This window comes from Gambusia affinis, linkage group LG13 (genome assembly GCF_019740435.1).
Source record: "Gambusia affinis linkage group LG13, SWU_Gaff_1.0, whole genome shotgun sequence".
Lineage (NCBI taxonomy): Eukaryota > Metazoa > Chordata > Actinopteri > Cyprinodontiformes > Poeciliidae > Gambusia > Gambusia affinis.
In genome coordinates this window covers 23,668,461-23,684,410 of record NC_057880.1, presented here as the reverse complement: position 1 = coordinate 23,684,410, position 15,950 = coordinate 23,668,461, and the positions used below count along the sequence as shown (strand labels likewise).

Sequence of the window (15,950 nt, the reverse complement as noted above, 5' to 3'; positions counted from 1 at the left end):
TGGTGCAACTTTATTTTCCAGTGCACATCTGTCCATAAGAGGATCACAGGGAATGTTTTACTGAGATGTTCTAATGAATGAAAGATGTGGTTCCATGTCAACTTCAGGAAACTCTGAGATTACCCCAAAGCAGAGTGTGTTTGTTGTGCAAGCATGTGCAAAGGTGTGCTTGTTTTCATGTCAACACTGGGACACCTGTTCAAACCTGCATGTTTAGGACATGCTGTACTGAAAACACTGACGTTTTTATGGCAAATGCATCAATTTATGGAAAATAAATTATTTGTGTCTCTCCTTTTTTAAAAGACTTTGCAGAAGGAAATGCCGATGAATATATAAAAGATATAAAATCTTCATTTTGAGAAATCTGAAGATAAATACAGATTTATTGGTAAAATACTACCAACAGTTCCTCTTGTTTTGGTTGTTTTTACCCAGAATGCTCTGCACTTTAGCACACTTCCTGCTTTTTACATTCTCATTCAAACAGCAGCAGAGTTTACTTCAACCGAACTGACACCTGGGTTTGTAGGTGGACCAGGGTTCAATTTTTCTGGTCCACTTCAGAGTCTGATTGCAAATTCACACTTATCCAAACAAATCTGACTTTGTAGTTTTGCTTTAATTAATTAAAGGGGACTAAAACGGGATGTTGTAAATGAATCGTTGAATCACATTTTGGTTCATTTCTAGGATTCTACCTTCTTCAGTAGGAGTACATTAGCATTCCTGATTTTGACAATATTTGCCCACTTTACCTTGTAAAAATTCTCCAAATCTATTGGGGCATGAGAACATCTCTTGACCTCAAATGTCTTATTTTTTCTGTCAAATTTAGTTATGAAACCATGGCTAAGTCATTCCAGAACTTCTGTGTTAGTCTCATGAAGTTACTCTTGTTCATTAGTGTGTATGCTTATACTTCCTCTTCCCTTTATTTCCTCTTGATATCCAGTTTTCTGGGACCACAAGGGTTTAGAACAATTCATAACGTCATCCATCTTGAAGAAAAACTCAGCTCCATCTGAAAAAAGTAACCCAAGTTAATAATGCTGCCACCTTTCTGATCAAACAGTGGTTCATGGCGCTCTTTTGATTATGCTTAGAGTTGTTTTTGTGCCAAATGTAGCTTTTCAAATTTAGTTTCATCAGACTAACGCACAATCTGTCACAGTTTCAGGTTATTTTTTGTACTTTCTACAAAGTTTACTGGTAAATATGAAACTGCTATCCCTGGTGTTTTAAAACCAGGCAAACAAAAATATCATCTAACGAATGAGGCCAGCTATATTACAGGTGGTAAGAGAGATAGCATTGACCCTTAAAGCTCAAACTGGTTTATTTCTAGACTATCCATTGTGACGCCCACCATTTTTCAGGCCTCACTGGTTCGTTTACTTTGGGCTGCAGTCCTCGGGAAACAGGAGCAGCTGTGAGGTGGGTTTGTGGGGGAAGAATTGAAACAAGAGCTGAAATGATCCGACCTGGACATCGCCAGGCATGGGTCACTTCACTTTGACCATCCTATCCTCTGTGCTGCACAGACCGGTTATGCAACAGACATACTTAATCAGTCCTATTTAAAGCAAGGAGACAACAAATCAACACGTCTGACACGGATCAGCTTTCTGGATGTGTTGAAGGGTGTGGAGTAAGGGAGAAACAACAAACAAAATGGAGGATTTATGGTTGTCTAATCTGTCATAACCTGCTACACTGTGAAAATCTGTTCTTTCAACATTTTTTAGAAAAGTTTAAAATTATTTCCACATGGAAATAGAAGCCAAAGCAGCAGCCTTGTTTAAACATCTGAAACCCAGCAGAATTAAAAATAACAGACCCAACTCCAAAACTAACTTCAACTCATAGCACTAGCAATAAAAAGGCTTCTTAGCTTCAATGTTAAGCCAAGTCAACTTGAAGAAAATACGACACTACAGAGCGTCAAAATGTGCTAAAAAAAAAAGACAAATAAGGAGCTCCATCAAAAAACAAACAAGCGTTATTGAACCCCTGCTATTTGCAGGGTTCTCCACGCACGAATAGCTGAAATATGCTAATACTTCAGACTCCATTTAAAAGCACTTATAACTGCCTATTTTAATAGTTCGACCACCAAATATACCTTAATATGCATTAACACCAGCAGGAAACCCGTCAAAAGGTCTTAGCGCTGCCGCAGAAGTTAGCTACAGTCTACTATATTTCCGCTTATGGGGATACAGCCAATCAGCGCCAAGAGAAAAAGAATGACGCTGCCTGATTGGCTGGTTTGCTAACGGTATCACGAAAAAGGAAAAGTTAAGGTCATTCTGGTCGTTTTGGAGATATTTTGATCTTTATATCTCCCCTCTATACAGACTAATATTTGAGTTTGTGGGACATGGACACATGTCCCACTTTTCAGAGTGCTTCTTGAATTCTGGATTAGATTAATATCATTTTAGTTGGCTGAATGAATAATCTTTAATTCATCACTAAGCAGACGCATTTTCCCATCAAGCAAAGTATTTGCTGATATAATTCAAGGAATGCTCCCATGAGAAACATCTGGCTTTTATCTCCAATAAATATGTCCTTTTACAATAGCAACCCATGAAGTTTACATGCCTTGCACATAATTAAGAAATGCCTGGTATGGGAGCAGTTTATTGTCCAGATGCCAAAGGTACATTTGTTTTCAGTACATTTAGTATAATAAAAACAGTACAGAACAGCCTTTTTATAACCCTTTTCTTCAAAACACTTGCAAGTTTTACATAATTCTGAGGGATAAACCAATCCATACTGAGTTTAGTATTTTTCTAAAAAGAGGGGGATTATAATACTCAATATTATAATGTATAATGTATTTTCTATAATACATCAAATTTAATAACAATTGTTACTACACTTGTTTAAATTACAAGTCAAAATTCTAGTTGTTTCTCTTACATTTCAGTTGTACTTTTTTGCCTGGTTTTGAAAAGTCAAATAAGCAACATGTTTAATAAACTACTGAGGAAAATGTATCAATCTCTTATTAAATTAGAATATTATAAAATATATTTTAAGTATTTCTCTGTTAATTTATGATTGTGGTTCTGCTGAAGCGTAACACAATGTGACATTTGTAATCCACTTCCTGGATAAGTCTGTCAGCGGCTGCTTTTACAGCACCGACGCCAGCTGTTTGTGCAACTTTTTCAACCACTTTTTTCTTCCACTAAACTTTCCATTATTTGGATACAGAAAAAAACCCCATTACGCTTCATTAGCAATGGCCTTCTGCAATTTATTCAAAAACTAAGCTTGAGATTAATCTCTGACATTTTATAGAAAAAACCTGAAAATTTTGAGTTTCAAAACTCAAAAAACGTTTTCAAATTTTGAAACTCAGAAATTTCCAGGTTTTTCTCATAAATTTCAGAGATTAATCCCAAAATTTTTACTTAAATTCAGAAAGTTTCTTGTTTTTTCTACAAAATTTCTGAGATTAATCTCAAAATATTTTATTTTTTTTAGCAGAAATTTGCTTATTCTCTTTGTCAACAATGGCCATAATGGACAACTGTCAAAAATACTTTCTAATGTAATATATATTAATTTGAATTCATATTAACCATAATAATCGATTATAAAGCATCACTTTAAAAGGTTCTTTTTTATGCTTTAACACCTTTTTAATAGCCATAAATTATACACCACTGCACCAATATTGCTTGTATATTTTATTTTATGTACAGTACAGGTAAAAAAAAAAAAGAAACATAAAGTAGTCAATAGCATTGACTGACGTGGGCAGCAGTAAACGGCCATGTTGCTCATCCATGGGAAGACGACCGCCTCCCCTCAGGCGTACGTACAGCTTCACAACAAAGATTATCAAAACAGGAAGAAGGGAGCAGCTCTTTCTGAAAAATAATAATATTAATAATAATTATAATTCTGTCACCTAAACTGAGCCTGTTTTTCCGGTTCTGGGCTGGAAGAAAGGAGTCGTGCCTGTGCAATCTTCTGTTAACTTTTAAATACTGACCGCTTCACTGCACTGGATTTACAACGCTAAAAGTCACTCAGAGTCAGTGCTGCAGCCGCCATTTCGCCCAAAATACTGCGACTAGTTGCAAGCCAGCGTTTTTGTTTTTTTGTCCTTCAGTCCCAGTCAGCAGCTGAATTCACAGTATTCTTACAGCATGGTACTTATTTGTATTTTTTCCTCTGAAAGAAAGTAACTCAAAGATTTAACTGATGATACATATGGGGGGCGTTGTTGACAAATGTTCTGTTTTTGTAGTGAGGATTAAGAAAAACAAAAAACAAAAAAACATTGTGTCTAGTTTTCTCAGGGATTTAACTTTTAAAATAAAATAAGAAACAAAAAAAATAAAAAATAGGATTTTAGTTTTGTATCTCCAAGGCCATAGATAGTCAACCACAAAGACTTCTGCGCTCTGCTGCTGACTATCGAGGTTTTGTCTCTCAATAGCGTTTCAGACAGTGAGCTCACAGCAGGCCACCAAGGTACAGATAAAGTGCTTTTTTTTTCTTTAAAATGTGTCACCTTAAATAATTAAATGTGTAGATGGTTTTCAGGATATCTGAGTATTTAAGAAATGAAACGGGGATGCGGGAGGAACAGACGCGACGTGACTCTGGAGTTCGGTCCAAACGCAACCTCTGAACGTTGCCGTCTCTGGATGGAGCGTTCACATTTTCAAAAGTGAAGAGTAAGACTTTCAGACGTGGAAAAACAGCAGCAAACTAGAAGGGTTTTCCAAAAAACTATCACAGAAGGAGGACTGAAGGAGAATAAATACATTTGGGTCCATGTAGTGTTTGTTATCCAGCTCTATAGAAATATGATAAAACCTAGAAAATAACAAAAAGTTCAGAGTTCATAGAAGACCCATGAGATTCCTGGTCTTTTGTTATTTTTTTTTTTTCATTTTTTGCTCCCTTATCCAGTCTCAATAACAATAATAATTATAATTATAATAATAATAATCCATCTTCTGCCAGCCTTGTGAAAAAAAACACAAAAAAAACCAGATATATAAATAGTAGCCATGGCAACGGCACGTACTCCCACTCCCGGACCTTGATGACCGAGTCTGAGAATCCAGAAAAACCTCGGAGACGTCTGTTTGGTCCTCAGCCTCTGCAGGACAAATGCAGACAAAACCAATCAGTTCCAGCTGAAACAATGAAGTATTCATGCTCCTTTAATCAGGCTTCCACCACTCAGGTGAGAGTATTTTAATGGGATTTTCTCATAGATAAAATAGGACATCCTGACACACAATGTTCACCCGTTAGAGGTTTGCATGTAGCTGCATCTATAGCTGAAACAATTAATCGAATTAATCGATTACTGAAATAATCGTCAACTCATTTAGTAATCAATTAATTGTTAATGGGAGTATACAGACTCAAAAAAGAACAATTCCTGAAAAAAAAAAACCCAACACACTAATTAATCCAAAACTGAATTACAAATGTATACGTTTTGCATTTTAAGATAAAAAAAAAACAAAAAAACATTTTTTTGTAAACATGCAGTTTTAGCTTCAAATTCTAAAATGAAATCTAGAAATAAGCAACTTCTGTAAATCATTGATCGGTTCATTCAAAAACTTATCAAGATTATCCTCTACACTGTATTAATTTTAAATCAAACAAAAAGCTTTTCCCCATTACAAGTAGTTTCATTATTCACTAAAGAAATGCTCTTACTGTATTTTAGGCAATAAAATGTTGATTTTCATATTTAAAAAAACAGAAAAATAATTTGTGTATTTGCACCTTTTCATCCGTTTCTAATATTGTGTACAAAGGTCTAAGAGGTTAAATAAAAAATAGGCAGAATGTGCCAAATTTTTATCTGATCAATTGCAATTATTTGAAGCTTCATTCATTTTTACATTAACTCTTCTCTGTCCCTCCTGAAGAAAAGCCTCCCCACAGCATGATGCTGCCACCACCAAGTTTCACCGCCTTGGTCGTCATGACGCTGGTTGTTCTTTTAGAAACCTCCAAGGCCTTCAGAGAACATCTGGATTTACACTCAGATTAGACACAGATGGACTGGATTTACTTTGTGTCTCTTTTACATAAAATCCTTGTATAGACTGAGGTTTGTGGATATAAAGTGACCAGAATTGGTATGAAAATTTTAGCAAGTCGTTCCGTCACGACGTTTTTAACATGGAGGAACTCTGAGGTGAACGTCAGCAGCTTTTCCCACCGCTTCGGAGCTTTACGTGGCCGAGGGATCAAGAGACGCGCTTCCTGTATGATGACTGGAAAAAGCGGCCAATAGAGGCCAGTCTCAATTCCTTTTCTGTTTGTCCTCACAAAAGAGCTGAAAAACGCAGGCCTGCCTCTGTAAACACGACAGGCTTTCACGTTGAAGTGCGCGTCAACGACCTGCGCTTGCTGCTTGTGCAGCAGCTGCGTTATCTCGGTCACTAACCCCCAGGAACCAGAGGAAGGAGCTCAGAACAGACTCAACGACAAAGTGCTTTTGACACACAACTGAAACCACATGCTCTTGCAGTTCAACAGATTTAACTTGGCTGAATCTGCTCTCGGGATTTAAAAGTAATTAAATGATAGCAAGATGCAATAACTCTGCTTTTTTTATAGCTCCAAAAATCAGGGATACCTTTGAAAAATAGAACTTATTCAAAGTATTTGGCTGGGATTTTATATGGCAGTTAACTTCAGTCTGACATCCCTGAATAAAATCCAGATTAGCTGCCTTCAGAAGTCTGCTGACTGGTAAACGAGGTCCATCTGTGTATTATTTGTTCGTTAGAGAACAAACAGCATCATGAAGACAAAGCAGCACAGCAGACGGGTCAGAAAGGAAGTTCAAAAATAGATCAAATTTAAAGTTTCTGTCAAACATTCAGATAGGAATGAAACCATTTATCAGATTAATTATAATTTTAACTCATTTAGTAATCAATTAAACATTGACTGCAGTATATAGACTCAAACAAAACATATTGAGAGCAGTCATTAACACAAAACTGTGCAAAAAATATATGCATTTTGCATTTAAATTAAAAATGGATGTAAATGAATTTTGTTGCACTTTAGGCAGTAAAATGTTTTTTTTCCTTTATTTAAATTATTTGTAAATTATTTGTAAATAATTTTTTAAATATTGTAAATAAATTTAAATTTTGTAAATAAAATTATTTGTAAATAATTATTGTAAATTATTTGTAAATCTTTTAAGGTATTAAGGCTTAAGTGGTTAAATGAAAAATCTGCAGAATGTGCCAATTTTTTTTTTATCCGAGTAATCATCAGAACAAATTGATATATTAATCGATTACTAAAATAATCGTCAGTTGCAGCCCATACATCATGTTCATCTTCCAACAGTACAACACATAACAGCCATTAAAGCATTGTCATGTTACAACAGCCTAGTCAAAGTCCAGACCTAAATCCAACTGAGAATCCAAGTTTCCTACTAATTCTGCTTCTTATACTAGTTAGTTATTTTGTTTTATTTTATTTTGCTAATTTTTATTTTAATTTTTTTTTTTTATTTCATATCTATTACTATTTTTGTTATGAGGCTTAAACTGGGATCAGAGTAACTCATTTTGTTCCACCTCATGTTTTAACATGTGCTGAAATGACAGAAACTCTCTGAACTTTGAAGAAGAAGTTAACTGGAATCCAGTCTGCTTATTATTTTTGGGCTCGACTGAAGAAAACTGGAACAATATTTCGTCTGTTCTCAGCAATAAAAACAGGATGTAGGTCAGACTTCATCTGAAAACACTTCTGTTTTTAGCCAAGTTTTAACACAGCAAATAAAAACAGATTTGGTGTACTTCAGAGTACAAGTCAATATGTAGATGTGGTCCAAGTTACCATGACAACAAAAGGAAACTAGAGAGCTTGGAAAATATGATCACTTTGTGTCAAATCTAATGTCTTTGTAAATAGATTTTAATTTAAATGTTGTAGTTCTGACTAGAAATACAACTACAACTAGTTCATTTAATGTATTCTTGAATTGTGGTCAGGGGGTCGCACAAAGTCAGTCCAGGGCCACAAATGGCCCCCAAGCCTCACCTTGTACACCTTTGCTTTTGATGATGAATTTCAAAAATAGCTGTAGCTGTGATTGATTTATAAAAAGGTAAATCTACAAGGTGTAGACTGAAACAAGCTACACTTTTCAGATTTTCACTTGTAAATAATTAAATGTTACATAACAGCTGAGTGTTAAATAAACAGTTGAAGTTGGATTTAATAATCTTAGAATCAGTTAAAGAACAAATTAACTAGAGAAGAACTGATCAGGTTTTTACTGACCACCATAAAGTCACTTTTTTTACAGTCCTAAACACATTTTCTATGTTAACATTTAAAACTTCTGGTTTCTGAGGTTCTTGTAACATTTAAGTAGAAAATGTTTACTGTGGAAATTCAGTGGATTATCATCAGTATGTTCCTCAGATCATCAAACAACACTGTGCTAAAGTTAGCTGAAGGTTTTTTTTACAGCTTTTGTTTTTGGCATGTAGACAAACGCAGATGAGCTCTGTCTCCAAATCTGTCCCACTCAGGATGTCGGATCTGGACTGGCTCATCCAACCATAAATAAAGATCCTTTAGGTACAACGTCTGAACTAAAATATCTATATTCTGGTTGAAAAGTCTAAATTATGACTTTCAATGACTCCTTTTATAAAAGACACCCTTCTTCTTTTTCCACAGGGATCCAGACTAAACTAATCAAACCATGTTTTTCTAGACCTTAATACTTTGGAACTGTATAACAAATATTGGCCAGAAATACACACAGACAGGAAAAAGTGGGACTTTTCTGTTTAGACTGTTTAACCATCACTGCTCCCAACAACTCAATAGTGTTCAAATCCCTGCTGGTACTAAAAGTTTTATTTCATTTATTGATTGGAGCTGCTGAATTTTTCAAGGCAGAAGTGTTAACTTTTTTATTAAGAGGTGCTGGTTTTATACAGTTGTGCTGTCTGAGATTTTAATAACAGAGCTAACCGCTCCTGAACTAACTGGGACTGACCTACGTGTCGCAGTGGGAAAGCAGTGACGAAATCTCTGGTCCCATGTGACCCACGGCCTTGGCTGCCTCCAAGATGGCTCTCCGGTACATCCCTTTCTTCTTGCGGTTGAAGCGGGACCTGAAGAGCTCTCTGAAGGGCGACAACTTGGCTACGGACAGCTGGGAGGTGGTGGGCGAGCCGAACCATGCCACCTTCGCCTGGGGCCACTGGGCCTCGCATCTGTCGGACTCCTGCTTCCGGGTGCCGCTGATGCTGAGCACGCGGGCCGGCCACCAGGGGAAGCCGTGGATCTTCCCCCACACGATGTCGCCCACCGCCACGGCGTGGCCCTCCTCCGTTACACACTTTGTCATGCTGCGGGTGTGGAGGCGCACTGTGAGCGGCGGCACCGTCTTGCAATCCTCGCGCGGCGTCACGGAAGACGAGGTGACGGACAGGTCTTCGCCCGGTGCTAGGTCGCACAGCTCTGGCGACGTCCCTTCGGAGCTGAAGGACTTGGACTCGTCCAAGCTGTCGCTGCTGCACACGGACAGGCTGGATGAGTCCGCTTTACGCTTCCGGAAGTTGATCAGGAGGGTCAGGTCGCTGTGGCTGCGGTCTGCCTCCTCCCCAGAACTCCCTGACCACAACTCCAACGAGTTCTTGCCCTCCCCAGAGTCTTCAGAGTGGGGGATGCAGGAACCAGGCCCCCTGGGGCTCCGTCTCCTGCTGCCCCCAACCAGTTCCGTGTCGTACTCCATCATGGTCTCCTCTCCCTGACTCTGCGGCGGTCTCAACCGGATCTTTGGACAGGACGAGCCTTGGTTCACCGTTGCGAAAGGCCGGGTTAGTTTGAGTTTTGGAATAGAGACAGTGAGGCCGGACCTAGTGGCGTCCAAAATGTGCCGCTGGTCCTTGGTGGCGTCCGTGGACCTCTTGACGTTTCCTCCCACGCCGTTTTGCACCAGCTGTTTCGGGCAGAAGGGTTTGATTGAGCCATGTACCCGGGATGGGATCTTCATGACCTCCCCCTTCCCTTGTGGAGTGCTGTAGGAAATCTTTATGACGGGGCTGTGAGGGATAACATCACTTGCTGTGTATTTCTCAACGTCAGCCTCGCCCCTTTTGTCCTTTCGGAAGCGCTTGCCATCGAGGACAGGGGCGTTTTCTCGTCTTTTGGTGTCCTTCGTTGTGATGACGTCCTCTTTTCTCGACAGCTTTGCTGGGTTGTCCTTATAATCCCCGTCATCGTCACTCTGCAGAGTATTCTCTTTTCTAGAAGTCTTAGTGTTGCTAATGCCATCTTTGCTGTCCTCGTCGCTATTAAGCGTGTTTTTACACTTTTCACACAGAACCTGTCGCGGCCGCAGTCGAATGGTGCTGATGGTCATTCGCCCTGGCTCTCGTGACCGCCTCTTCTTCCTCTTGATTGGTCGCGGAGGGGGTTGAGGTACCCACTGGCTGTAGGTGTGGCGCACCCATAAAGGCGGAGGGAACGGCGCTCCTTCAAAATAAGGAGGGAAAGGAGTCTGTCCAGCTGGCACGGGTGTGGGGACAGGGCAGGGTGGAGGTGGAGGTGCTGTCGGTTCGCTGCTTTCAGGGACCGAGTTTTCATCCTTTGGTCTGTGTGAGACTTGGCTCGGAGATTTAGCAACCGGCTCCTCATTGAAGATTTCTGAAATTTCACAGTCTGGCTTCGTGATGGGGCAGTCACCAAGTTTAGATGTGAAATCTGGCAGACAGAAGAGTCCAGTCCTAAAGTCCAGAAGAAAAAGACAATAGAGACAATTACTTGCATATCAGAAATGTACGCATTTATTTTGGCATACATAAAAGCAGTACAATAAATACATATTTTATACCAGTAGCATAAGCTCTCAAGCTTTAATTTGAGAATTTTTTGTATAGAATGTTGGGTAATGGCTGGTTTAATCTTTTCTGAGCTAATTCAGTGTTGAGACAGCCAAACATCACTAAAACACTTATAAAACACCTGGTCTGAGAAAGGCCACCAGATTTGATTTAGGGGTTTTCACTCTGGATCACGATCCGTCAGACTCGGACTGCATCAACATTTGCTGCATCTTCAGCTGCTGCAGTTCACTTTCACACTGCACTGTGTCAGACAAAACAAACTCTTTGAAAAATCTGTGGCCCTCCTCGGCTGTGGTGGCGTTAAACCAAGAACCATTGAAGGAAACAACATAAAAAGAGACACTGAAATGTACACAAAAATGAAGCACTGACAGATTTTAGCCATTGTAGGATTTCTCTTTTGTCTTTGTTAAAAGACGAGGAACCATTTCACCAGCTAGCGCTAGACTTGCGCGTTTGTTTTGGTTGTATTTACCCAGAATTCCCTGTGCTACAGTCCAATGTGACCATGTGGGCGGGTCTAACAATCAGCCCTCTCTCACAACTGAGGCTGATTTTCAGACGTTTGTGGAGGTAGAAAAGATTGGTTTCTCATGCAGGTATTAGCCAATTGCTGATAGATTCTGGGAGACTTTCGGGTGCCCCTTATATCTAATAATTCATGATACCATGGACTATTATCAAGTATCCCCATTTATTTAAAAGGTAAACAAGCCCACATTATAACTAATCCTCCTCCATACCAAAAAGTGGCAATCAGATTCTTTGTGAGAATCTGATTGCCAGATTCTCACAAAGAATCTGGTAATCAGCGCGTCTGGAAATGTTTGCAAATGGTTGCTAATGAGACTGTGGGCCAAAATGCTAATCTCATCAACAAATCAATAATAATTACCTATGAAGATATTTTACCTCTAGTTGTTTCAAATTTTAGGTGCTAACTATATCATGTTTTGTTTTGAAGGGTTCTGGTCTTGTCATATGCACATCTCAGAGACACAAGAAGTAATAAGTTCATAATTAAAAGGTTAGAGATGCTGTGATCATTAAAACAAAGAAAAGTTAAGTAGGATTTTTCTTAAGCCCTTTGTACCATTTGTTGCATACAAATAAAGGTGTGGCACCAGTGCTTTTTGTATTGTGTATTTTTCCCCCAAATGAATGAATGCAATCAAATGAAAGGTTTGGTTTTGATAGCTTTTTCCATGTGAGATGAAGTTGCTGCCATAAAAGACTAAGTTATTTTAAAGTTGTTTACACATATTTTTACCAGGGTGCTATTAAGTGTCAATAGAGATGTTAAAATAGTCTAAGAGAAAAATTAAGCAGCAAAAGAACTAAAAAAAGAAGAGAAACGTGAACGGTTCGGTTTCTCTACGACAGGACTGAACCACGCTGCTCATCACCTGCGTTCTCAAAGTTCTTATAGAGTGGGGGTTGGGTTCTGCTGAGCGAGCCGTGCAGTAATCTCTCCTTATGCCTCAGGCTACAACAGCAGAGCAATAGTATCACCCACTTTCCCTGCTTGATTGTACGCATCTTCTTTCATATCCTGGGATCGATAAACATGTCTAATGAAGGCCAAACGGCCGAGAAGTCATCAAGACGTGGCTGGCAGGCAAAAAAGTAACATGGCTGAGCTGCTGTAGTCAGGACACAGCAAACAAAGAGTCTACAGGATGCCCAGGCGCTCCCCCTCCTCGCCTTCCCAACATCTGACTGAACAAAAACAATCCCATGAATCACTCGGGATTCAGAGATGTAACCAGGAGATTTCAGTTTGTTTTTGCATCCACGTCTACTCAGGGCTCCTGTGGGGTGAGATTATTAATTAGTACACATTTGGGGAGCCCATTTTCATCCCCGAGAGAAGGAGCTGGCATGGCTCGGTGTGTTATAGTCTCCTGGCGATGTTTGTTCCTCTCAAACCTTTCTATACGTGCCCCAAAGCTGCCAAATATTAGCCTCCACTGCGACTGACAGCACACGAACGGTGCTGCCTGTTACAGGGAACAGGCCGTGCTTGTTAAACATAGCACAAGGACGCACAATATGACGAGCAGTGATTCATTAAAGCTGCTGGCACTTCACTTGGCGTACAGCTACTAGATAGTTAAGATTAGTTTGAATGACTACACAAGGATATCTTTAAAAAGCAGAGAAAAACAATGAGAGGAAATTATTTTCCCAAAGCTGAAAGGGAAGAAGAAGTCAGATTTGGTATTTGACTAGGCCTGGGATAGAGGTCTATTTTGGGTTATTTCAAGGCCTTCTTTTCCCCTCATTTAAGTAGGTTGTTCTCAGAGCAGCTTGAGCTGTTGCATAAAGAAGGGCCAAAGCCGGTCAGATTTTGATTCTGCTAGGCTATAAATAGTGTAAGCCATCGGCTTTTAAGGTGCGCAACACAGAGCTGACACTTGAGGTAAACAGAAAAGTGAAATAATTAGACATTAATAATGTCACAATAGTCTTGACCCCTTTATTTTTCTTATACTTGAGCAGGACTGTGCTTATAATCACAGAGAAGGGCCTTCAATGCCAAACAGAACCAGGGTCACAGGTTTTTACAAGTTGGATGAAGTCAAACAGCCAAATATGACAAATGATCAATTAAATTAGTAATTTTCCATGATTTTTTATGAACTAGAGGTCCCTGGGTATAACAGAGCTGTACCTCAAATTAACACAAATACTTTTGATTATCTTAAACAGCACAGCAGAAAAGTAATTTAATCAATTTGTGTGAATAAACACATCACTGTCTGATTCACCGACCTGCTTTTATTCAGTTTCTTTGAGCTTCTTCAGTATTTGATAAGGCTAACAATAAGCTATTGATGAATTCAGAAACAGTAGCTGCTACACAATATAAGTTATCAATCACTGCTCTTTCTAATCTTATAAAGTGAAATGAATGTTTTCACAACGGAAAAACTGATATTCTTCCGTTTTATAAGGTAAAGTGAAATATCAGTTTATGATTAGCCACCAAAGTTAGCCGTTAGCTCCCCTGTCAGCTACAATAACCCATGTCTTTTTTCTGAGGGCCCATTTAGCTGCTACAAAGCTAAGGGGCTAGCATTTCACATAGCCGTTAGCACGCTATGGTAGAGAATAATTTCTGGGAAAAATTAAAAAGTCCATAAAATTACTCACTTTTTGTTGGAATCGAGTAATATCCCCGTATAGCTTCTTTCTCGGTAGGTCAGCGTCACCACCAGCGTGTCGTTAACAACATGATCGATAGTGACAGGTACCCGAGAGCCGGCCCGCAGCTCCTCGTCCGCAGCCTCCATGTTTCCCGGGGTGCTCTGTCCGGCTCCGCGGTACTCGCTCCCGGCTAACGGAGCCACGGTCGCGTCGGCCTAAGATCCGTCTCCCCCTTCGCTATCGAGAGCAGGAGGCTACGCTAAGGCAGAAAATGACGCCATCACCCCCACCAAGTCCATTACAACAGCGCTGCCACCGCTGACATCACGCTCTGTGTGCTACAGGAGCAAAAAAATCTCCCCGAGACGAGGCCTGGCCTTTTTCTCTGCCTCACTCTGTTTGATGCCGTTCATTACCACTCACCTCACCCTGCTGTCCATGCTGAGAGAGTAATGGCGATTTTGCAAGTAGATCAAGAAATATCCATAAAATGTGGCGCTAGTAAGAAAGTAAGAAATGTACAACCAATAAACAATTCTTTAATTTTTTTGTTACAATTTCTCAATAGAACTGAATGTGTTGTTTTCGAAAAACAGCTTCAGGATTTTTAAATCTATAGAATATTTATGCTTCAAATCAAATAAATGGTAAATATATTCATCTTATGTTGCAATCAAAAGGTTAGCTTTTATCAGCTTTCTGAAATGACCTTTAGTTGCCCTAACATATTGCAAGGTTTACATTGGAGAAGTGCAGAGGAAAACTGAAGTACAAAGAAAATTATTATGTCTTTATGTTTTGATTCCACAAAGCTTGCCTTGTAGATATATCTCCTATAAATAGCTAGGGATATGTGTTTATTTTTTTAAATTATTTAAAGCAGGTTTAAAGAACAAAAGAAACAAATAACTAGTAGGACAAGAGAAAACATGCATACATAACCAAGAATGTTATAATAAGCATTAATCTGTTTGAAAGCGAGTAAGAAGTGTACATATTTTCGTTAACTCAGTTTAATTAAATATATCATTTACTAACTCAGTCACTTTCAGAAACATGTAATTAAAAACCTGTTGTGGTGTTCTAATGTTGTACACTGGCCAAAAAAACAAAACAAAGTAATTTAACTGAGCAAATAGGTATGGATAATTACTGGATGGGCAATTATCTTTCAGCTGGCAACAAGTTATTTAACCCCAGATGATGTAATGAGCAGCTTCTCAATTTATTAAACAACCATGTGGGAAGACATTCTGTGATTGTGGAAAAAATGTTTCTCTGTTTAAAAAGAGTCACATCATTGGCATCTAAGAAGATTACAGAAAAGATTGGGTTGAGAACTGTTTAATGCATTATTGAAAACTGGAAGGATAGAAGGAAATCATTGTTTTGAGGGGGTAAAACCCTGAATGATCATGGTTGGTGGCATCAAATCAAAGAAGGTCAACAGCAGAACTCAGTTCAATGTGTAATAGTGAAAAGAACTCAAAGTACGTATTCAGATTGAACAGCTGTACAGCCATAGGAAAACCACAGATCAGAGAGGCTAACTGGAGATAAAGACTACAATTTAATCTGTTGGAGCAAAGAGATTAGACTTTAGAGCAATGTCAGAAAGTCATGTGATCCGATGAGCTCAGATTGATCATCTACACAGTGATTGAACTCTCCCATCTTTAATACAAAATCTTGGTGAAAAATTAATGGATGGAAATAAACAATGTGACATTTCAGAAGCTTATTGAAACACTGCAACAGCAAATGTGTGTTATAATCAGATATTAGTGTGTGTGACCTATTTTATTTTTATATTCTGTGGTGCTTTGATTTGGGTCAGGAAGTTTATTTTTGTGCTAAAGGACATTTTCTGGGTCCTTGTAAGGTCATGTC

General features: G+C 38.9%; 1 protein-coding gene across 3 annotated transcripts; it reads right to left on the bottom strand.

Moving 5' to 3' along the window:
- Positions 1–3,683: 3,683 nt before the first annotated feature.
- pwwp2b (PWWP domain containing 2B) lies at positions 3,684–14,507 on the bottom strand. 3 transcript variants are annotated; one of them, XR_006372519.1, is made up of 4 exons: positions 14,067–14,507; positions 9,060–10,790; positions 5,066–5,140; positions 3,684–3,893 (listed from the first exon to the last, which is right to left on the bottom strand). XR_006372519.1 is itself a non-coding variant. In XM_044135867.1 (3 exons), the coding sequence occupies exons 1-3, from the start codon at positions 14,204–14,206 to the stop codon at positions 5,134–5,136; spliced, it is 1,878 nt and encodes a 625-aa protein (XP_043991802.1). In that variant the 5' UTR covers positions 14,207–14,507; the 3' UTR covers positions 4,005–5,133. The 3 variants fall into 3 exon arrangements, 2 of the variants coding, with proteins under 2 accessions (XP_043991802.1, XP_043991803.1); XM_044135867.1 differs by lacking the exon at positions 3,684–3,893 and having other exon boundaries at positions 4,005–5,140; XM_044135868.1 differs by lacking the exon at positions 3,684–3,893 and having other exon boundaries at positions 4,005–5,140; positions 9,056–10,790; positions 14,067–14,506.
- Between the last annotated feature and the right edge of the window lie 1,443 nt (positions 14,508–15,950).